The sequence below is a fragment of the Apis laboriosa genome, unplaced genomic scaffold, assembly GCF_014066325.1.
Source record: "Apis laboriosa isolate Shangri-la unplaced genomic scaffold, ASM1406632v1 scaffold11_cov152, whole genome shotgun sequence".
Taxonomy (NCBI): domain Eukaryota; kingdom Metazoa; phylum Arthropoda; class Insecta; order Hymenoptera; family Apidae; genus Apis; species Apis laboriosa.
In genome coordinates, this window is record NW_025221020.1 from 882285 (window position 1) to 904985 (window position 22701).

The following is a 22701-nucleotide window of genomic DNA, read 5'->3' on the forward strand; positions in this document are numbered from 1 at the left end:
TTTCAATTTCTTTATTATATTTTATTATTAAAAGTTTTGTTATATTTTTATAAATTATTAAATGAATATGAAGGATACAAGGATATCTATATAATATAAAATATATATGACAAATTTTCACGATTAGAATTTAAATAGGATGTCAAAAATAAATAAATCATCATATACAAATTGGCTTTTAACACATTGAGTTTATTTTGATGTTTTTTTTTAAATCTCTTCCATATAAAATTTGTGTCTAACGATGCCACACATTCAACTATCTCTCAGATAAGGATCGTCTGCCTTCATTTCTTTTATATACACGACTAGGTCTAAGGCCGTAATTCAATTTGTTTTTATGCCATAATATCTGACAGTACTCGTTTATACATAAGAGGTACGCAATTGATTTAATTGTTATAATGATTTTAGATATTTAACGCAATGAATTCTTCAGTCTATAGAGCAAAATATTATTTTTTTTGTAAATTTCCTTAATACTTTCTTCAATTTATAATACGTATTATCTATAAAAAAAAATCAAAACTCATCTATAAAGATATTATATATATAAATTATGTAACATTTATCTAAATGAAGTTTGGGTGTAAAATATTTCAATACTGAAAATTAAATTTTAAAATTAAATGCAATTAATAATATTTTCTATATTATTTTCTTCATAATATTTCTTTTTTTCTCTCTATTTAAAAATAAAATGAAAAATTTATAAATTTATATATTGTAAGAAAATAAGATATTAAATTTATAAATGTTATGTCATCGAAAATTTATATTTTAAATTGCTAAACAAAAACTAATTATTTGTACCTCTTTACACACATAGATGCGTTTCTGTCATGATAGGATTGACTGGCGGAACGTTTTAAACGTTATTTATCAGATCCTTTTCTTCTTATACATTTTTTTCTAATTTGACTTACTCTTTGCTTTGAGGACCTTATGTATTAGCATCTCATAACAAAATCCATCATCAACAAATTGCAAAATTTTGAACTTGATTTGAATTATTTTGATATCATGTCATTCATTTTTATATAATTAAACGCAATTCGATGAAATTTCGAAGAGTTAGATCGACCTGTTCCCGTGCTTCCTGTTCACTGCAGTGAGATATCAAATATGAAAGCGCGAGCAGAAAAATATATCATATGCTCTATTTTTTACATTATTCCAATAATTACTTTGTGTAAAAAAAAGTTTTTACTCGTGTGATGTTCATTATTATTCCATTTTTGAGTACCCAAAAAAGTTTGAAGATACATATATCATTAGACTATTGGATAGCTCTTTATGTCAACCTTATAGGTTAAATTTTGGCTTAATAATTCTTTATAAAGTAGTGCGAGCTTTAATAATCAAAAGTAAAGTTTCTTTAATTTTAATATTTCTTGCAGTATTTTTGTAATCACAGTCCCTCATTTCTTTCATTTCCTAATATATATTGCATAGGCACCACCTATCAATACAATTTTGAAGAATGTTTGTTCGCCAATTTTCTTTTTACATTTCATATGTCTCTATAAATTAATCTTAAAGATGTTTGTTTTTTGTTGTAACATTTAAATTACTAACATAACAGTGTAATAAATTGCATACTGAAATCTGTCTCATATGATTAAGATTTAAATACAACTTGAGGGACTAAATATTGTTGTGGGTCTTGTAAATCACTAACCCACTTCAGTCACTTTCAAGATGATCAGCACTTCATTTTATATTACTACAATTTTATTAGTTTTTTTTTAGTTACTAGTTATTATTTGAATTAAATGAAAAACATACTATTTTATCTGGAATGATACTGTTATTAAGAAAAGAAAAAATATATAAGTTTTACGACAGAAAGAAAGAAACATATAAGATTGCTTATAAATATGTTGATTCATATGATAAGCAAAGAAATGATTTTAAGTGCTTAATGCCATCATGAAAGTAACTTAAATTTATAAACTTTATTCTACCTCTGCAGAATACTAGTAGTTTTCTCTTTCTTCATCCATTTCTGATTGCAGCTACTGATTGTGCGGTAAAATCACTGGTATAGTTTGCTGCGCTCCTGGAGGTGGTTGCGGTGGTAGGTATTGCATATGCTGCGGTGGTATCGGTATATGAGGAGGAATTATAGGACACATTATTGGATAACTCGGAGCATGGCCTTGAGGAGGTGGTGGAGGATATGTGGGTTGTGGAGTACCAGGAGGGTTATAAGTGCCTGGTGTGTGTGGTGGATTAGGATTAGCTGGAGAAGGAGTTTGACTTGGTGGTTGTTGAGCAACATGAGGATGTGGATGTGTATGTGGACCCATGTATTGAATACCAGGGGCTTGCGGTCCTGGTGAGTCATGATGATGATAAGGTGTTGCCATATGTGGCGGTGGTGGTGGTGCCTGAACCATGCGTACCATCTGTTGATATGCTGGTTGACCAGGATAAGGCACCTGGAATGGTGGATGTAGAGGGGCCGGTGCCATTAAAGGCTGTCCAGTTGCCGCCACTACTTGCATCTGAGAAGCTATATCTTGTGCACGATGTTGTGCATGCATTACTGGTACTGAAATCAAAATAACATACAATTTATATCATTATTACAAATGATGAAATTTGTGAATTATATTTTAAAATATTTGCTAATAAATAGAAAATTGAAAATAAGATGTGGATACCTAGATACTGACCCTTCCGGAACCTTGTCACAGGTTGAGCTGGTGGCTGACTGAACGCAGTTGGTGGTTGGCTAGTCATTACATATGCTGGCATAACTACAGTAGCAGGCATTGTTGCTCCAGTATACTGAGGTGTTTGTGGAGTATGTGGTCTACTTGGTGTTGGTGTACTTGGAGATCGCTAAAAATAGATATTTATCTCACATTTTAATATCATTCAATTATTAATTAAATTTCTTATGATTGATAGCTTACCGGTGTAAAAGGTTTAGTATTTGGATTAAATTCTTTAGCATTTGGATTTAATGTTGATTTTTTGAAAGCTGTCGTAATTTTATCAACTGTAGTTTCTTGTGGAGCTTGAGATACAGTAGGTGTACTTGTAGAAGTTTGTTGTTGTGATTGAGAAGGACTTGTAGGTCGCAAAGGTAATGGACCTGGTGGTGGTTTACTAGTGACCACAGTTTCTTCTGAAACAGTTTGATTTTGATGTGATTGTTGTTGTTGCTGTTGCTGTGGAGGGTTTGGATGTTGTTGTAATTGTTGCGGTTGTTGCTGCGACTGTTGGGATGTTGTATGTTGATGAGATGATTGATGATGCGTCTGAGTAATTTGTGGCGACGAATGAGCATCCTGTTGATGTTGATGTTGATGTTGCTGCTGCTTTCTGGTAACTGGCGTTGTATCTTGTGCTGGTGTTTCTGCTAACTTGAAATCTGAAGCAAATTGCCTCAGTTCTGAATGTTGTTCTTCTCTACTACGTGGTGTTGGAACCTTTAATGATATATTTGTTTCATAATTTTTTTAAATATAAAATATCTCAAATATAATTTGTAGATAAAATATTACCTTTCTGTGATCTGACTTATGTGAAACTATCTCACATCGTTGTCCCTCGACCGAATTTTGCTGCTGTAATTGACCATGTTGTTGATGTGATGATTGCTGCTGTTGGTGAGAAGTAGTAACATTCGTTTGTGGAAATGGTGCTGGTGGTGCTTTATCAGCTTGATACACTTGTTGTCTACCAGGACGATCACGTTTTTCCGTATTTATTTTAGATGATGATGTTTGTTGTTGTTGTTGTGGTGGGAAAGTAACTTGTGGTACAGCAGAAGTTGTTTGAGATTGTGGTTGTGATTGTTGAATTACAGGTACTATAAATATAAATTCGTTTAAAAAATATAATCTATACTTTCTTTATTTCTTTTATGAATTAATATAGCATAAATATGATTTGTCAATACCTGGTGGTGGTGGTTGCGTAGTTGGTGGAGGCACAAATGGTGGTGGAGGATTATTATATGTAACCACTACTCCACTGGGTGGCATTCCCATATTTAACGATACCGAGTGTTGCACTGAAGGATGTGTATTTTGCATTCCAATAGGAAGATTCGAAGTTGGAGGAATGTTTACATTTACATTGGACGGAGATTGTTGATTAAAAACATTTTTATTGGCGGTTGCAGATCCTGGTGAAGATGGGGGTTCACTAGATCTCATCAACTTTGAGCTATTTCCATTTTTCTTTTTCAATGGAGGTGGAATATATTTACCTTCAGTGGGTCTCACCTAAAATTATGTGTAATTAATATAGAAAAGATAATTTATACTTTTATTTTATATAACTGTAATAATAGTAAAAAACTGCACCACAGCTGCAAATCTTTCTTCCTCATCTCCATTTTCAAGTTCTAATCTAGCTTTGTAATTTGGTTGTGATTCTATTTCATTTGCAATTTCTGCAGCTTTTTGTTCTTGCTCTTTATAATCTTTTGTATCTTTTCTTTGAAGTGGTAATGTATAAGCAGCTAAAGTTGGTTCATATGTTGTTTGAACTCCATATTTTTGTTCATTTTTACGAAACATATCATCAGCATCCCATCCATTCTGAAATTAATTATTTTCTAATTATATATATATTATTTATATATACTCTTAAATTTATATTAATATAAAAAATACTTACTGTTGTACCATCTAATTTTAAGTCATCTCCATTCATAGTAGCAGGAGGAGCATCCCAAGGTTCTAATTCTTTCTCACCAATTAAGCCATTATATTTACTAATAACAGTATCTGTTCTAAATGTATCACGTATAGCATAATCTAAATCCACATCCTTGGCAGACATAGTAATAATATCTTGTGGTTTAAAAATTAATTTTTCTACTACACTTTCCACACTAATTTTTCCTGAACCTTCTACACGATGAGCCATTTCTAAGACAACATCAAATTGACTTGAGAAAGTGCGAAAAATACCTTCATATATTGATCCATTCAGTGTTTGAATCTGTAATAAAAATTCATTGCAACATAAAGAAACAAGAAATTTATATTATATATTTATATTATATATTTTATAGAAATTTGTATTATATATTTTATTAATAAAAAAATTTATAAACACAATTTATTATAATAAAATTGTTTTTATTATTATTATATTTACACAATAAAAAATTTTATTTATCAACTAATACTAATACCTGTACAATATTGCCAACATGACTGGTTATTGCATGCATGAAATGGGCATTATTGTATACACCTTCAGCAGCAACACATCTTTCTTGTGGACCACGGGCACGTGGTGATCTAAAAAGAAAATTGCATTTAGGAACAAATTCAGGAATACTAATTTTAAATATTAAAAAAAAAATTTTATGTTAAAATATTTAAAATTTGTTCAGTTTAAAAGAAAGCTAAAAAAAAAATATACAAAATAAAATAAAACAGAAAAGAAAAAGTACCTGTTTGTATTTGAACGGTTTTTTCTTTTGCTATTCATTTTGCCACTCGACGAGGATTCTTCGCCAGTGGTTGATGGATTTCTGCCGCCGGTTTGTTGCGGACCTTCTCGTTTCCTAGTGGGGACCGGAATTTTGACTAATTTCCCGGTGACTACTTAACGTTAAAAAATATTTTTGATTGAATATCCCAACGCAGGGAAATATAGAGGATTTTTTTCCACAAACTTCTCGTTAGATATTGAAAATTTCAATTTCAAATCTTTTTCGACCCCAAAATGATTGACAGGAGATACTAGCTGCAACAACTACCAACATTCACGATCGCTTTTCGAGTCACGATCGTTTATAGGTTATGCGCCAATGCTACAGTTATCTAAACACTCGTTTGCGAAAGTCTAGCGCGTGCGTGACTTTCGGATTTTGACAAACACAAGAGTAAAGTGTAAGCAAAGAAAGCAGGAACACTTTGTATTCGAGGAGACGTACGGGGGAACACGGTCTGCTCGACACACGATATCTTGCTGGTGCGTGACGTAACTCCGTTGTCTTTACGCAGGAAATCACCCTTATGGAATTTTTGCGTTGGCTGAATTAGGAAACGAGCAACAATAGTTCTAAATAATGATTTCGGTCACAATATTGTATTCCTATTTAATTAATCAACATGTGGTAAAAGATAAAACTTAGCACAAGTCGCCAGATCAACCTGATCCCGGTGACTGTCAGACAGTCGCCACCTAGTGAGAAATTAATAAAAATTCTGATAAAGATCATCCGCAATTCCTCTCTTGGAGCACCTATTTTCATTAAGGCTTATATTTTCTTTTCTAATAGAAATGCATCTTTAAGTATTGAGTATAATATTAAATTAAAAGAATTTTTTCTCATTAAAGATACATAAAAAATTTGAAAATTAAATAATTTTCCAAAATATTATATATATATATTAAAATATTCAGTTTAAAAAATAATTTTTTATATATTTAATAATTTCTTTTAAATTTTACTCAAGATATGCATTTTTATCGTCATTATAAATAATGTACAATTTTCGAATAATGTTTTTCGTTCTATCAGAAATGAAATTGTCCACTTGATCTAAGATGTGCATGCCTTGAATTATCCATTCAAATCCCTTATTAATCTTTTTCTCTCTATTAGTATATTTATTTGAACGGCTTGATAGAATATTTGAAAGTTCTGTTGAAGCATTTCTTTGTTTTTTCGCAAATATTTTATCAGTTTCCATCATGATTAACTAGTGAACAATTTAAAATGATTTATAAAATATATAATTTTGAAAATTGAACATATTGAAAAAATACAATATTACTTACCATGGATAATATGAAAAGCAACAATAATATTTTCATTTTTTAGAAAATAAGATACATTTCATATTCAAATTCGTACATATATGTAATTGTATTTATAAAAAAAAGAAATATTAAAAATTAATATTTATAAGTGAAAGAAAAAAATGAAGTTAGATTATTATATTCTCAATATACACTTTAGTCAACGTTATTACGATTATTTGGTATGTCTTCTGACCAATTTATTCTTCTTATTACAATATTTCTTAATGAATGGTATGCGCTGACGCTAAATAAATATTTGCATATTTAATATTAAGCAATGCATTAATTCAAACAATGAAGCAATTCATTTTGTAAGTATAATTCTTATTTTATAAGTGATCATAGTATCCTTTCAGATTTGATCAAATAATAATTATATGTTTGATTTTTCTACATTTATACATTATTATACATATAATGATAAAATTTGTTAAAATATTAATGAATGAATGAAGACAGTAATAAAATGAAAAAATAATAAAATTTATCAATTCTATATATATATAATTTAATTTATAATTTTATGTATTTATAATAATAATCTAATAATAAAAATAAAGGAAAATAAATTATATATTATTTGAGATGAAAGAAAATATTTTTCTCAAATTATTAACAATTTTTTATATTTTTTTATTTTTTTTATATAATTAATATATTTTTAATCTTAATAAGAAATATTAATACTAGTCATTTAACTTTTCTGAGCTGCGGCAGTTTGAAGTTGATTGTTTAGATTCTGCGTTGCTTGTACGGCAATATCAACTGCCTGTTTTGTGAACTTTGCAAGGTCTTCTTGTATTTTTCCAGAATGTTGGCTCAGAGATTTGGCAGCTTTGTCAGATTCTTTAAGTAAAGTTTGAACTCCTTGCTGGAATTTACTTTGTAATTCAGCGACTTGTTGTTGAGCATTTGGAATTCCACTACTAATATCATCGACGACTTTATTGAGCATGGTTTTAACATCATTCCATGATCTTTCCAATTCGGGAGTTTTAGTTTTGACCTAAAACAAGTAATGTTTGAATTTCGTTTTTCTTTTTTCATTTTTTTAATAAATTTTACCAAAAAAAAAAAATGATTTTTCTATAAAAATTAAATATTTAAATTTATTAAATCTATTTAATTAAAAAATATTTAATTATTACCTCTTCAGTAACATTCTTTATGTAATCTTGAATATTGTTAACAAAATTGGTGCTTTGATCTTTGACAGTTTTTACAATAGTCTCTTGATCAGGGATATTCCATTGTTCCTGAATTTGTTTCGCTAAATTGTTAATATTTGCTTGAGCCTGGCTTATAAGTTCGCTTAATTGAACATCAGGAGATACTTGAGAATTGGTAGTGCTAGTCGGAGCAACTTTGGCCTCCGAAATCAATATAATACTAAAGATGATCGTAAGGATGTTTTTCATTTTCCTTGTAGGTATTCACTGTGAAACAACCAGAAAGTGACTGATATTGTCAGCTGAAGAGTCACTACTTTTATAGACGATTCTTATCGAGGGTGCACGAGGGCACAAGCAACTATCTCGCTTTGACGATGATGAATTCTGATTCTCCTTTAAATATTTTTAGAAGAAAGATTTGGAAAATTTTTTACCATAATTATTAATATGATTAAATTTTTTAGCAATTTGTTAAAAAGATGATAATCAAAGGAATTCAATTAAAATGCAATGTCATGAATATAAAAATATAAGATTAGGAATAATTATTTGAATTTAATTTTTCATTCAATAATTCTAAAAATTAAAAGTATAATCAAATAAATATTACAATATATTCATTAAACTAATAAATACGCTGATAGTCGATTTTACATAGATATCGATGAGTTAAAGTTCAAAATAAAAACGAATGTCGCTGCATCATTATCTCTATAAAGATAATATATTATCTTAATAAAGTACAAAAATATGAAAATTATTAAATTAATATTTATATATTTTAATATATTAATCGTTAGAAAAAAAAATAATTTGTATATCTTCTTTTATACGTTGTCATCAGAAATATATGGTATTTCCAAGAACTAATCAATTATATAAAAAAAAGAGAAATATTTACCAATATCTCATGATTTAATCATGTTTGTAATCTTAAAAGTTTATTAATGATTAAGAGTTACGTCAAGAGCACAAGGTCCTATGGAAAAATTTAATTATCGATGCATTTGTTGATTTTTACTTTGCATGACCACTATTCATGCCCATCATTTTTCCGAAGTCCGTATGAAACAACTGGTTATCTATGCGTGTGCTGTCGGTCAATAGAAACCTTGACCGATGACCATTTTAATACTGTTATACGTTATAATACATTGTTACATTTTATGATACATATTATTTGTAATACATTTTCATTGTACGATTTTTATTGTATTTTTCTTAATTATTTATTCTATATCAGAATATTCATACTATAATTAATAATAGTTTAAGTATTAATTAATAATAGTTTAAGAATATCGATTCATGTTTTTAAGTATAACTTATATATATATATATATATATATATATATATATATATTATATTGGGAGAAAGTTTATTAAATGATATAAATCTCCATATATAATTTCGTTTAAATATAATTAATAATAAATTATATAATTTATTTTTAAAAATTAAGAATTTTTTAATTATATATATTTATTAATAATTTATAAAAAATTAAATAAGTTAAGGAAGTTAAAATATATTTCAAAGGATGAAGAAGGAAAAAAAGAATAAAAAGTATGTTATCAATATATCTTTATACATCTTATATATCTTTACGATTTATTCTAAAAATTTTTGTTAAATGATATAATTATATTATATTAATCATTAATTGATTAAAATTCTTGACTTTCTTATATTCATTGTACATAATTTTTTTGTTTCAAAATTTTTTTTTCCAGAAAAATATAAGTACTTAATACAAAATTCAAAATAATAAATGTAACGTTACGTGTTATTATTTGAAAAATAACGAAAAAAGAGAAAATATATAAGATTAATGTACAAATTTTTAAAAAAGATTACTGTTTCGATTAAAAACATAATTTTAGTTTAAAAATTACAGATGCACCATAGATAAGAAAATTATTATGTTGGTCAAATTTAATCACGCAACTTTTCCGCAATCTTCTCTATTTCTTTACGGATATTTTCACCAGCCTGGCCAATAAATGATTTCGCTTTTTCCAAGGCATCATTCAGCTCGGATTTCTCGAGCGCTCCTTTCGCATCATCGAAAATTTGTTTTGCCTTACTCGTTAAATCGTCGAAATTACTTGACACAGATTGTCCCGCATCTTGGGGTAAAGGATTAGCCTAAATATAACAGCATAAATTGCATAATAAAGATTATAAAAATCATTGACAAGAATTAATCCATATCCAAAAATATATTTATACTTACTTGAGAAATATAGATTAGGCAAACGAAGAGAAAAACGAGTAAGAGTGATCGAGACATAATGCGATCGTTTAGCGTGGAGTGGTGAAAAAAAAAATGCGATAGTTTCTGTCAGAGAGACGGTAGAAAACTGCTATGAAAGCTTCGCGCGAAGTATATTGCTACGATAAAATGAATCAAGATCAAAGATCACACTAATAACCACTTAAGCTTTATATACTTGTCAGTTATTCTCAATTTCTTAGTCGTTGGCTAAACCGTTCAATGTATGTACTCACATGCTACTTACTTCTTCCTTCCACCGAAACAAAATGAATCATTCTTTGGATGAATACTTAGTTTTAGTGGAACTAATTATTCCGTACTGCGTCATGATTTATATTTTCTGCACCAAGTCTATCTTTTGCGGAAATTGTGTAATCAAAATATTTTTATTATATCTTGGAATTTTTTGAAAATACACGAAATTTAAGTTTACTTACTTTTATTATAAATTTAATATTTAACTGTTAATGATAATTATGTCGATTATCTTTTCTTTCATTTTAAGATAAATAAATATTATATAATGTAAATTATTGTTAATAGATATACAACAAATTGCTTTTAAATTATTTTATGTTTTAATTTTTCCAATTTTTGATGTTCCTGTATTATGATTCGTAATATTAAGAAAATATTATGAATTGTAACAAATTATAAATGCTTCTATGTCAGAAAATTTATTGATAATTTAAAATTTCTTAAAAAATATAAATAAGGTTTTGGAGAATTATTTTTTATTCTTGAATCAATTTTAACAATATTTTTATTTCAGTTTACATATTTATGAATAATAATTTTAATATATAAATCGTGATTACATACAATAAATTTAATAAATTGTTAAATTGTAAAAATTTTAACAAATTTAACAAAATGATTTCGTATTTCATGAATTATTAAATTTTTAAGTATTAAACATAATATTTTATCTTTGTAAAAAATTTTTCTAATTCACACGTATCTTTAAATAAATTCAATTTAAATTCAATAAAAAAGACAAAAAAAATTACATAAATACCGCGAAAAAAAATTAATTCTGAAGAAAATATCGAGAAAAAAAAATAATGATTAAAATTAAGAACAAAGAACTTTGAAAAAAATTTTTCGAAAAAAGAAAAAGAATAAGAAAATAAAAAAATTAGAAAAAACTATTGGATTTTTTATTCAGAAAAATTGAATGAAAAGTTATACAAATTTGTAAAAGAAAAAAGTATGAATAGTGACAATATATTATCATTTGTTTACATATTTCTTATAAAAGAACAAATACTGAAGATAAGTAAATAAATTGCGAGATATAATTAAAATTATTTTTAGAAATTATCCCAATGGATGAAAGTAATATTTATCCTGTAAAAATATATTTCATTATTATAAATTAATATTCTTAAGTGCATACTAATTTAATTAATTTATAGGAAAAATTTAATTATTGAATTTAATAAAATCTGAGGATCTTTAATTAGATATAAAAATATATATAAAAATTGGTAAATAAATGATAATTATCATATTCAGAAAATAATGAAAATTAATTGTTCTTACCAGAAATTAATAGAACTCCTTATATTTGTATATTTCAGAAATAATTAAAAAAGATTGCTTTGCGACGATATTAGCGTAGATGATATCGAAACATTTAAATTTGTTTTTTCTTCGTTCATTTCATTCACAGACGATTCGATTATTGAAAATATTTCGTTTAACGTTTCCGAGAATCCAGATGCATAAAAACCATTATAAAAAGTTTGTAAAATGTTAATACCTTCTTCTAAAAATACTGTGTACTGATATAATTTTTGTTGAATGTTATTCAACAAATCATTAAATATTGATTCTACCCATATAATTGCATCAAAAAATAAATTTTTTATTTCTTTTAGAGGAGATAATGCTAAATTATAAAGTGAAGTTATTAATTGTTTGCCCAAAATGAACAATTTCTTTCCTATTTCTTTTAAATCTTCAATTTTCTCTAAATAATTAAAATCAAGATGTTCAAAAAGATTTTGTACACGATAGAAAATTTCTTTAACAGAATTTACTAATTTAATTATACTTCTTGCAATAGGAATAAAAATAGGGATAGATTTTTTTATATTATTAATTAAGATTTTTATATTTTCAGGATTATGTAAAAATTCTTCTAAATTGGACAATTCGACCTCTACTATTTCAGGTAAAGTAGTTTCGTTAAATATAAGATCACCAAATGAAATTATATCTTGTGCTATGTTAAATAGCCAGATCAATGGAGATTCAGGTTGTAAATTATTTACTGCAATTAAGATGTAATGAAAAAGTTTGTTCAGCTCACAAAAAGATTCATGAATTATAATTTCAATTATATGCTGGTAACCATAATTTAAAGCCTCTGTTTTGCAGGAATAATTTTCTAATGTTTCCAGAAAAGATGAATTTGATTGAGAATAATCAACTTGCGTTTCAGAAAATTCATCAATACATTTCGATAAAAAATTTTCTAGTTTTGGCAAGTTTTTTGAGTTATCTTCAACGTTCTGAAAATGTTCAACTCATTAATAAATTATTTTAATTTTAAAAAGAAACGTAATAACAATAATAAAACATAAAAATCACACACCAGTTCTTTTTCTCTTGTTTCATTTTCAACCTCTGGATTATCCTTGTTACGAAAGTTTGGATTCTCTGCTATCAAAATGTCTTCTTTTTTATATGATCTTGATGGGATTTGTAAAGATTGTAAAATAACAGGTAAACTATGATGCAATGTAGACAAAGAATTTTCTATTTTTTCCTTAAATTCTGTTATTGCGTCAGTTTTTTCGATAATAACGATGAATATTATGGTATTTAATACCACGTAAAATAAAGAGAGATTCGACACTTTATTCTTCATTTTTTCAACTAAAATATTGCAACTTCAATCCATTTTGATTGATGAAGACAGCTTCATATACTCGGAGAATTGATATTTTATTTAAGAAAATTGCACGCACAACGTGCGCAATTTCAAAAGTAGAGATTAATAAGTAAGATAAATGTGATTATGGTATGATTCTACGTGCATATATACCTTCAGAAAATAATTAAAAAGCACGTATTTGAATCTTCAGCGATTATTTATGCGCATTAAATAATATACGATAATAATATAAGAAAAAAAGAAAATATATACAAAATATAAAAATATATTATATTTATTATATATATTTTTATACGTTCATTTTATTAGATAGATAAAAAAGTTTTGAATTTTTCATCATTTTTATATTTCAATATATTATATTTTATTATTAATATAAATAATTCTGTAATTATTAAATTTATTGACATTGACACGATGATGATGATGATGATGATGATGATAATGACAATGATGAAACTTCACAAGCAGGAACGAGTACTCGATCAATTCGAGATTGAAGTCCTTTCAATCGTTGAACTTGTTTCATTTCGCATTCAGAATTACTATTGATATAATAAAAAAAAAAAAAATTTACAATTACATTTATAAAAGATTAAATATTTGTCAATTAGAAATACTCACTAATTATTTTTGGTCGTAACTGGAACGTTTTCAATTTTAAAGTTATAATTTTTCATAGATGGAAATGATGGAGAATTAACAGGAGGAACATAAGTATTGTACGTATAAACTTTACCACGTAAGGTATCTTCGACGTACTTTTTTTCTGTTGGTGATGGAGTACTACATGGAATGTCCAATGAAATTGGATATTCAATACGACGTGGCTCAATATATGTATCAGGAATCATTTTAAAATTCAATGACACTGGTATTTTTTCCTCTTTTTGAGGTGCTTTAGGCCCCTGAAATTTATTTTATTACAAGTTATCAGAGAGTTTTATTTTGTAAAATTAATAAATAGATATTTATTATTAATTTATTCTTTACTTCTATCTGAAAAGGTAATCGACGAGATGTAACGCAAGGTTCACCGTAAGTCACTATTTTAGCACCATTGTAATCTAAACTATAACAGTTTTCCAAGACACAAACTGAATAAACGATGAAAATCCAAGTTATCGTTTCTGAATTCATATCGATATCCTAAAATTCACAGTTCGAAATGTAATTAAACTGCGTCCAACGATTTTACGTGCTTAATATATATGTATTTATTAAAAACAATTGATCTTCCGGTTAATTACCAAATTAAACGATACATCGTATTATGCAATTTATAAATATGTATAATTAATAAAGAGTAAAAAAGTATAAAATTTTTCCTAAAAATTTCGTAATTTTTAAATGTGTTTGAACAAAGAGCAGTATGAAATTTCTACTTGCGGAAGTAAACTGCGAAAATATTTGACAGTGAAATAAAACACATACCGTTCTCTAAGAATTTTAAATACAACTGTTTTATATCAATCAGTATGGGAAGGTATAGATCGTTATTAAGATTTATTATTTATAAATTAAAACTTTTATAGATACATTACTGTATGATTTCGGTACATCGATTATTACTGAAATATCTCGTACGATTAATATAGTCTGGTTTTTAATTTTATCATATTATAAATATTAAAATAATCGTGATAGTGAAATAGAATGTTTATTTTATTTTGAATAAAATATATAAAAAAATCATGTAAAAGAAATAAAAAGAAAAACTTGAAGGAAATTATAAAATATATACATATATATATATATATATATCTTTCCCCATTTTTTATGTTATATTTTGATTAAAAAATCCTTCTTCTTTTTAAAATTTCATAAAGTATTGATACATTCGCTTAAATTATGAAACTCGAAAAAAAAAATTATTTAGATATAACAAACACAACTCTTAGAACGAAAAATTTTTATTCTAATAAATTCTAAAAACAATAATGAAATATAATTGTATGTATTTTAATCATTTCATTATTTATATAATCATTATTTCATTTATGTATTTTAATCATTTCAAATTTTAATCTAAATGATTAAAATTTCAAAAATATATTTATCTATTCAAAAATAATCCTTTAGATAATATATTTAATATATTATAATTATTCGAAAAAATAATTGTTTTTTTAAAGAAAAAAATATTCTTTTTTTTAATATCATGGCTATATTAATAATTTTTACGTTGTACTAAAATTATATACTATATTATATTCAAATTTTTTATTTAAATAATTTAATTATTAAAAAAATAAAATAAAGTATTATTATATAATAATTATATGCTAATAATTACTAATTATTATAATAATTTTTTATTATTATAATATTTTTTATGAAATATGTATAAACACAGTTATTAAAAAAACATAAAATTATATTTTTAATATTATTTATTTTTATTATTATTAGTATTATTATTATTATTATATAAATAATCAATAAATAATTATCTTTTTTAAATTTCATATAAACTTAATATAGATATTATATAGAAAATTTTATTTATTTCATTATTTGATTATTTGGTTTTTTTTATAATTTCTTAAATACAAAATCAGTAAATATTATATATAGTTTTAAATAAATTTATTGATATAATATAAAAAATAATATATAAAATAATATGTATAAATGTAATAATCAAAGGTATAGAATTAATATTATAAAAATTTGTTTATTACAAGATACATATTTATATAATTTAATCAATCCTTTCAGTTATGTATATAATAGATATTATAATCTATATAATATAATAAAAACCAATAACAAACATTTTTCATTTTTTAATTTTTTCATTTATTAACAAAAAAAAATAAATAATTTTTCATTTATTAACAAAAAATTTTAATGTACAATTTTAGTATAATTTGAACTTAAAAAATCAAATCTTGCATTATTTGATATATTATGTTGGACATGACTTAGATCCTGAAGTCTGAAGTTCCATATTTTCATTAAAAAGATTTTCTTGGACTATTATTCTGCCTGGAATATAATCTGGTCTAGATGGTCCCAAAGATCCACATGGTTCTTCTTCACTCTCATCAATTTTCATATTGCTTATTCCTTGATTATAACTTGTAGATTTTGGATAATTTGCATTTACTGGTGCATAGCCTAAATCTCTGTAAATAATTAGTAATATAAAATTAATAATAATTAAATTACATATTCTTTAATATGCGTAAATGTGTATATAAATATTAATAAAAATATTAACAATTTTAAGTAATTATTTTAAGTCATTACTCTTTCTTACTTGTAAGTAATAAGACTTTCTGACATTTGATTAGAAGTTTCTTCTTGTGTTATACTTTCACGTTCAATTGCTTCAAGTTCTGCTAATTTAGCCTCTTCTTGTTCATCATAGGAACCAATAACAACAGTTTTTGGAGGTGCTAATTTTAATTCTACAACAGGTTTGTTAACTGTTACTAATTTTTCTTCTGCAATATCAAGAATTTGATTTTCATTTTTTACATCAGTTGGTAGTGTTCTATGACCAAAAGATAATTTATCTTCTGGAACAAATTGTTTTCCTTGTCTATAAATTACATTTGGCGCACGAAGATTTTTGTATGCAAGAGTAAGAGAAACTGCATCTGCTGGCATTGCTGCTGGATATGAATTATGATCTTGAATTTCATCTGAAAAATATATAATTTTTTTTAAATTTTTATATTTTATTAAAAATTACAATAATATATTTAATAATTATTAAACCTGTAATATAATCAAAACAATCTGAAGAACTGCTGCTCATTTTTGAATATTGTTTTTGTCCATTTCCATTATTTAAATTAAAAATAGGTAAATTATTATACATTGCAGAATTTGTTTCAAAGTTCATATTTCCATATGAATTAGATGTACTAAATGATTTGGGATCAGAATTAGATATAATTTCAGTTTTTCCAATAGCTGTGTTTATACATGTTTCATAAGGAATTGAAGGAGGACAACATACAAGTTTGCCAGGATAAGCTGGTGTAACCTTAGTTTTTTCTATTAATTTTCCACTATTAGGTTCTATTGGAAGAGGATAACATAAATCTCCAATTGGTGAAAATCTAAAGATAAAAATTTAATATATAAGTTTTTATATGATTCTTGATTTTAAATATAGTTTAAATTTTATCAGTTTTATAAATATTTATAACTTTAAATAAATTTATTAATAAAAAAAAACATGTACCTAGGTGCAACATTGCCATTGAAATTATTAGAATCTTCCAATGTTTCTAAATTTTGTTTAGATTCATTAGAATTATCAGAATTAGTTGAACCAGAACAGCTATATGCAGTTGCACTACTTTCACTTTGTGTTTTTAAATTATTGTTATTGTATGTATTTTCATTACATCCACAAGTATTGCTCTTTGAATCACTGCTACTTTGAGGAATAGAGTTGCTATTACTTTGTGAATTAGAGCAATCAGTTTGACTAATTTTTGCATTTGCAGCATTCTTGATTTCTTGTGGTGATACATAATGTGTAGGTTTTGGTAATTTTGTAGCTTTCACAACAACCTCGTTAGAAGTGCAAGGATTTGAACCTATAAGCAATATAATTGAGTTATTAATCTTTAAAAATTGTTCTATTACAATTAAATTTTCTAATTATATTATATACCTTGTCCCAAACTACCGCACGTACATTCCTTATTTTGTACTTGAACTATTAAATATGCTATTGTTAAGATAAAAAGTGTATTCAATATTGAAGACTTCATATTGATGAGTATCTTCTGAACATTCTGATTCATTCTTTTTTTTTAAACGCTTTATATATACAAAAAAATCTGAATTTAAAGATAAATTATGCAATTTAATAGCATATTGCATTTCCTGTTATTTTTTAAAATACTATAAAAACTTCCTGTATTTTTAAAAAATGGACATTTAAATAACATTTGAATAGTAAATATATTTGATTAAATTTTGATGGTAATGTAAACGAATATATATATGTATTGGATATAATTTAAATTACGATACAATATGTTTAATGAATTGAACGTTGTACGTGATAATTTGATGAATCGGTATTTCCGTGTAACTTCCATGTTATTGTTTATATATATGTCGCGGGACAAAATATTTTAATTTTCGGTTTGGTATCAATGAAGACATTATTTTTTAATATGCATTTTATTATAAAATATGAATTTAATGAATACTAAAGATGTATTTATTTACATTTGTTATTCTATTATATAATAATATATTTACAGTTATATACAATACATTATATGTTTTTACATCTTACTTATTAAAAAAGTCTGCTGCTCTTTGCCTTTGAAGAGGCAAATTAAGCAAATTATCGGTAAGAACAGAATCTTGACATCGTGTATTGCTGTTTTCAAGATGATTTTCAGATTTTAAAACTGTATTTATTCGTGGAGTGCTGGGTGTTCTGATACCTATTGATGGTGTCTTTAAAGATGATATCCTTCGTGGAGTTGGTGTACTTGCTATACGAAGTTTTTGAGTAGCTAATCTTCTAGCAGCTGGAGACATAGTACTCAAACGATCCATAGTTGATCTAGGTGATGGACTAGATAAAAGAAGATAAAAATCAGTATAAATTTTTTAAACAATTAAATAACACAAATAATAAGGAATAAATATTTACGTTGCTAATGATTTTCTTGCTGCTTCTAAAGCTTTATTTTTTCTATCTCTATGTCTTTCACCAGCTTTTTCTGCTAGTTGTAATGCAAGTTGCTCTCTTTTTGGAGGTTCTGCCATTCTAAATGATGGTCCTTGACTTGTTCTCAATAATGGTGTATCCCCTCCATCTAATCTGAATGGTGTACCTTCTATTTGACCCCATGTCATTAAAGGACTCTCACATTCTCCAGGTCTTGGACTTGGAGTTGCTACAAAGCTAAATCCATTTATTCTAGGTGTTGGATTTCTTACAATTTCTTTGCCATCAACTCCTATCTTCCCATCATTAGCCTTTGATTGATTTTTTGCTAATTCATTAATAGTTTCTTTATTTTGCTGTTCATTAAAAGGATTAATTCGAAGTCTCGTATTTTCATGTACTACTATTTGTTTTTTCTTAGCTAAATCTATTCTTTCATCAGGAGTTAATTCTACTCCATCAGGAACATACATAATGTAATTTTTATTTTTATAATTCCAACTATCTAATTGATTTTTGTTATCATTTTCAAGAGCTAAGGTATTTGAATTTTTATCATTTTTCGATACTTTAGAATTCTCTTCAGCTTTATAAAGCCAAGCAAATTTAAGCTTTAGTCTTTTTTCTGCTTCGATCATCATCTCCTCAAAACTTGCATTATCTTCACTTGTATGAGTACTCAAATATGCATCCAATCCAGATGTAAGCTCTGTTTTGTCTTTATCTTTTATAATTTTATCAACAGGTGTATCTTTTGATTCTTTTGAAGACTTAAATTGTTCATCTTCTGATTCAATTTTATTCATAGGTGTTTCAAATGTAGCTGGACTAGCAGGTCTTTCAGTTGTTGGACGTCCTGAACTATATTTTTCATAAAGTTCTCTCATTCTTTTCACATCATTTTGTTCTAATGCATCTAAATATTGATTTTGTGCTTGAAGTTTATCTAAATGTGGAAAAAAATCTCTTTGAATAATTTCTCCCATCCTTTTTATATATGTATCTTCATCTAGGATTTTTGGTTGTACTTTTTTATGTTTTTTTGCAACACCTAATGGTTTTTTAAATACAGCTAAGTCTTTCATATTTTTAGCTACTTCCAAAGCTTGAGATCCTGGAGTATCCATTCTTAAATTTAAAATAGTAATATATGCTTAAAAAAAAAATAAAAAATATTAGTAATTAAAAGTAGTTAAAATATAATAAAAATAATTTACTATATAGATTAAACAATTGACACATACATTTGTAAAAAAAAAATTAAGGTTATGTATTGGAACGTCTCAAACGTTTTTACTTTTAGATTTGAATTTAATTATATTCATAGTTTATATTCATTTTTAGACTTAAATAAATTATTGCTAATAGTTTCAATCTTTTTACAATTGTTCATACACTTATAAATGAACACGTAACACATATACATAGAACTTCAAACAAAAACACTACTTGTAAAACAATTAGCACAGATGAAGTTGGATAGAAAAATACCCAACATTTAAAGCATTTTGTATCATGCGTTAAGATATTTTGTCATTTTTAAAATTACGATTCGATTCGGATTTAAATCATAATTAGTAACGATTAAAATTGAAATTAAATTCCAATTTAAAATTATGAATAAAAAATAGCGAAAATATTACAGAACTATTATAGAATTTAAATGCCATCACTGTTGCCAAGCGATGGTACTTCAAAACACTCATATCATATATCAGAGTATATGTTTTTTATAAAGTTATTATTTTAAAAATATATTGTAAAGCCAAAAATGTAATATTTATATTCTTTATATTAAAGTTTAAGACACGTAATGAATTTTGAAAATGATGAAAATGTATTCAATTGATATACCATATTTTCTTTGAAGTCACGTGTTAAACCAAGTATAGACAAAGAGGTAAATTCATATATAAAAAAGATAGAAATTATAGAATTAGCGCCATCTCCAGAGTTGCGAATGAAATACACAAATACAAGGAAAAGAGATTGAATTGATTTAGTGCTATCTTTTGAATTCCAAAAATTTTTTTCAAAAATATTGAATGCCTTAATTTTTGCTCTATTTTATCCTATCTTTGAAAAAATATCTTTTCAGTACTCAAAAAATGGTGCTAAAGGCCAATACTTATTATATCTTTATTCTTTTTTCACTATTTTCTATCTTTTTTTTATATTTCATTTGTGGTACTTAAAGTAAAAATAATGCTAATTTTTATTACATCTCTATTTTTCTCACACATTTTGCTTTTTTTATTTATACTTTCCAAAGATATTTCTTCAAAAATATTTAATATTATTCTTCAATTTTTATTCTACTTTATTCTTTGAAAAAATATCTTTAATACTCAAAAGATGGCAATAAAAATCAATTCTTTATTATATCTCTATCTTTTTTTTATTATTTTCTATTTTTTCTTTATGTGTTTCATTTGCGGCATTCTAGAGATGGCGTTAATTTCACAATTTTTACTTTATTTCTATCCTTCTTACACAATTTGTTCTCCTTGTTTCTACTTGTTTTACAAAATTTATGGAAATATTTGCGAAAAGATATCAGAAAAATTATTTATTTATTATTATTTATATAATATATTATTATTTTTTATGAATTGAATATAATTCTTGCATTCGTTATTATAAGTCGTAAATATAATATATATATAATAATATAATAATAATAATATAATAATATAATAATATAATATATTTAAACATTAATTTTTGTATAATTAGTATTTTATAATATGAAACATAAAATTAAATATTACGTTCATTTTATATCTTATCTCTATAATTGTAATCTAACCAACGAATGGTAATACATGCTACATTTATTATGTGTCATGTGGCGCCATTGCATATCTGTTTATAGTTAGAATTTAATAAACTAATTAATTTACTTATTATCGTCTTATTATATTGTTATATTATCGTTATTATATTATTATTTTTTAATATTAGTGAATAAATTTAATATATTTTAAATGCAACAATTAATATTAAGAAAAATTATTTGTGATATTTTTTTATTTGAATTAAAAATTATAGAAACGCACTTACAAAGAAAGAAATATGAACAGAAACAATAAATTATTAAAAAATAATTTTTCATTATTCTGTTAATAAAATAAGATGTATTAAACGCATATATATACATTTTTTATAATATAACTCATAAATTATTTATGATTTTTTTTAAAAAATATAATTTTAGATTTCAAATTTAACAATAATTTTTACAAATGTTACAAAAATTACATAGCATAATGTTTAAAACATTAAATAGTAATAAGATTTTCTTTGCACAGTTATCAATAAAAAATCAAAGAAAATATCAAGGCCGTTCGATGTGATCACATTACGCTACACAATAGAAATTAAGAAAAATAAAAATTCGATGGGATAATTGACATACCGTGCAAGTACGGCCCTGGTTTTGGCCACTCAGTAAGTAGTTGAAGTGATATTTTGGTCGAGCTGGGACAGTGGGATGGGATATGATTGCCTTCTCGTATTGCCGTGGCTTGAGACATGGACTCTCGGAAGAAAAGAGGAAGAGAGACCGAGCAAAATGATCCGAGAGGCTCCGAGGTGTTGGAAAGGCACGATGAAAGACATATGAGGATTCCAGCGGCGAGATAGGATATGCCTGCCGACTCTCTCTCTATGTTACAGCGAAAATCTTTTGAGATTCACTTTATACGTATTACTTTTCTTTTGTCTGCTTTTTTTCGTAAAATTGGCAAGTATTGGATTGTGGCGAAAGAATTCTGTAAAAACATTGATTCATTCACATGCTTGATTGTGATTTTATGTCAATTTTTTTTTTTTTATAAAAAATGCTACAACTAAAAATATATCAATAGTGAATAAAATAAATTAATGTCAACAAAA

The 22701-nt window shown here is 25.6% G+C and overlaps 6 protein-coding genes across 10 annotated transcripts; all 6 read right to left on the bottom strand.

Annotated features, from left to right (window-relative positions):
- Nucleotides 1-171: 171 nt before the first annotated feature.
- Nucleotides 172-6138, bottom strand: LOC122716920 (ataxin-2-like protein). 3 transcript variants are annotated; one of them, XR_006347122.1, is made up of 10 exons: nucleotides 5429-6138; nucleotides 5165-5273; nucleotides 4642-4968; nucleotides 4326-4562; nucleotides 3917-4244; nucleotides 3519-3826; nucleotides 2925-3443; nucleotides 2670-2850; nucleotides 814-2557; nucleotides 172-509 (listed from the first exon to the last, which is right to left on the bottom strand). XR_006347122.1 is itself a non-coding variant. In XM_043940451.1 (9 exons), the coding sequence occupies exons 1-9, from the start codon at nucleotides 5464-5466 to the stop codon at nucleotides 2019-2021; spliced, it is 2574 nt and encodes an 857-aa protein (XP_043796386.1). In that variant the 5' UTR covers nucleotides 5467-6138; the 3' UTR covers nucleotides 172-2018. The 3 variants fall into 3 exon arrangements, 2 of the variants coding, with proteins under 2 accessions (XP_043796386.1, XP_043796375.1); XM_043940451.1 differs by having other exon boundaries at nucleotides 172-2557; nucleotides 2682-2850; XM_043940440.1 differs by having other exon boundaries at nucleotides 172-2557.
- A 1260-nt stretch (nucleotides 6139-7398) lies between these two features.
- Nucleotides 7399-8234, bottom strand: LOC122718817. Its single transcript, XM_043944169.1, has 2 exons — nucleotides 7938-8234; nucleotides 7399-7795 (listed from the first exon to the last, which is right to left on the bottom strand). The coding sequence occupies exons 1-2, from the start codon at nucleotides 8205-8207 to the stop codon at nucleotides 7484-7486; spliced, it is 582 nt and encodes a 193-aa protein (XP_043800104.1). The 5' UTR covers nucleotides 8208-8234; the 3' UTR covers nucleotides 7399-7483.
- Nucleotides 8235-11526: 3292 nt separating this feature from the next.
- On the bottom strand, nucleotides 11527-13355 carry LOC122718702. Its single transcript, XM_043943970.1, has 3 exons — nucleotides 12843-13355; nucleotides 11786-12759; nucleotides 11527-11590 (listed from the first exon to the last, which is right to left on the bottom strand). Exons 1-2 carry the CDS (start codon nucleotides 13116-13118, stop codon nucleotides 11830-11832), a joined length of 1206 nt encoding a protein of 401 aa, XP_043799905.1. The 5' UTR covers nucleotides 13119-13355; the 3' UTR covers nucleotides 11527-11590; nucleotides 11786-11829.
- Nucleotides 13356-13481: 126 nt separating this feature from the next.
- LOC122719235 lies at nucleotides 13482-14832 on the bottom strand. 2 transcript variants are annotated; one of them, XM_043944889.1, is made up of 4 exons: nucleotides 14690-14832; nucleotides 14139-14294; nucleotides 13770-14053; nucleotides 13482-13690 (listed from the first exon to the last, which is right to left on the bottom strand). In XM_043944889.1, the coding sequence occupies exons 1-4, from the start codon at nucleotides 14705-14707 to the stop codon at nucleotides 13546-13548; spliced, it is 603 nt and encodes a 200-aa protein (XP_043800824.1). In that variant the 5' UTR covers nucleotides 14708-14832; the 3' UTR covers nucleotides 13482-13545. The 2 variants fall into 2 exon arrangements, with proteins under 2 accessions (XP_043800824.1, XP_043800832.1); XM_043944897.1 differs by having other exon boundaries at nucleotides 14580-14786.
- A 1125-nt stretch (nucleotides 14833-15957) lies between these two features.
- LOC122719221 (probable protein kinase DDB_G0277539) lies at nucleotides 15958-17884 on the bottom strand. Its single transcript, XM_043944866.1, has 5 exons — nucleotides 17785-17884; nucleotides 17347-17707; nucleotides 16875-17221; nucleotides 16411-16798; nucleotides 15958-16276 (listed from the first exon to the last, which is right to left on the bottom strand). The coding sequence occupies exons 1-5, from the start codon at nucleotides 17882-17884 to the stop codon at nucleotides 16057-16059; spliced, it is 1416 nt and encodes a 471-aa protein (XP_043800801.1). The 3' UTR covers nucleotides 15958-16056.
- Nucleotides 17885-18328: 444 nt separating this feature from the next.
- LOC122718166 (splicing factor ESS-2 homolog) lies at nucleotides 18329-20644 on the bottom strand. 2 transcript variants are annotated; one of them, XM_043942960.1, is made up of 3 exons: nucleotides 20049-20644; nucleotides 18787-19957; nucleotides 18329-18708 (listed from the first exon to the last, which is right to left on the bottom strand). In XM_043942960.1, exons 2-3 carry the CDS (start codon nucleotides 19929-19931, stop codon nucleotides 18417-18419), a joined length of 1437 nt encoding a protein of 478 aa, XP_043798895.1. In that variant the 5' UTR covers nucleotides 19932-19957; nucleotides 20049-20644; the 3' UTR covers nucleotides 18329-18416. The 2 variants fall into 2 exon arrangements, with proteins under 2 accessions (XP_043798895.1, XP_043798905.1); XM_043942970.1 differs by lacking the exon at nucleotides 20049-20644 and having other exon boundaries at nucleotides 18787-19750; nucleotides 19833-19958.
- Between the last annotated feature and the right edge of the window lie 2057 nt (nucleotides 20645-22701).

Coding starts and splice junctions, on each gene's coding strand:
- LOC122716920 (XM_043940440.1), bottom strand. CDS start 5,466: ATGAATAGCAAAAGAAAAAACCGTTCAAATACAAACAG. Junction 3,827..3,916: donor TACGCAACCACCACCACCAG/GTATTGACAAAT, acceptor TTATATTTATAG/TACCTGTAATTCAACAATCA. Junction 2,851..2,924: donor ATACTAAACCTTTTACACCG/GTAAGCTATCAA, acceptor ATCTATTTTTAG/CGATCTCCAAGTACACCAAC.
- LOC122718817 (XM_043944169.1), bottom strand. CDS start 8,207: ATGAAAAACATCCTTACGATCATCTTTAGTATTATATTGATTTCGGAG. Junction 7,796..7,937: donor TAAAGAATGTTACTGAAGAG/GTAATAATTAAA, acceptor TACTTGTTTTAG/GTCAAAACTAAAACTCCCGA.
- LOC122718702 (XM_043943970.1), bottom strand. CDS start 13,118: ATGAAGAATAAAGTGTCGAATCTCTCTTTATTTTACGTGGTATTAAAT. Junction 12,760..12,842: donor AAACAAGAGAAAAAGAACTG/GTGTGTGATTTT, acceptor GAACATTTTCAG/AACGTTGAAGATAACTCAAA.
- LOC122719235 (XM_043944889.1), bottom strand. Junction 14,054..14,138: donor GATTACCTTTTCAGATAGAA/GTAAAGAATAAA, acceptor AATAAATTTCAG/GGGCCTAAAGCACCTCAAAA. Junction 13,691..13,769: donor GTTACGACCAAAAATAATTA/GTGAGTATTTCT, acceptor TTATATCAATAG/TAATTCTGAATGCGAAATGA.
- LOC122719221 (XM_043944866.1), bottom strand. CDS start 17,884: ATGAAGTCTTCAATATTGAATACACTTTTTATCTTAACAATAGCATAT. Junction 17,708..17,784: donor GTGCGGTAGTTTGGGACAAG/GTATATAATATA, acceptor TATTGCTTATAG/GTTCAAATCCTTGCACTTCT. Junction 16,799..16,874: donor TTGTTTTGATTATATTACAG/GTTTAATAATTA, acceptor TATATTTTTCAG/ATGAAATTCAAGATCATAAT.
- LOC122718166 (XM_043942960.1), bottom strand. CDS start 19,931: ATGGATACTCCAGGATCTCAAGCTTTGGAAGTAGCTAAAAATATGAAA. Junction 18,709..18,786: donor GCAAGAAAATCATTAGCAAC/GTAAATATTTAT, acceptor TCTTTTATCTAG/TCCATCACCTAGATCAACTA.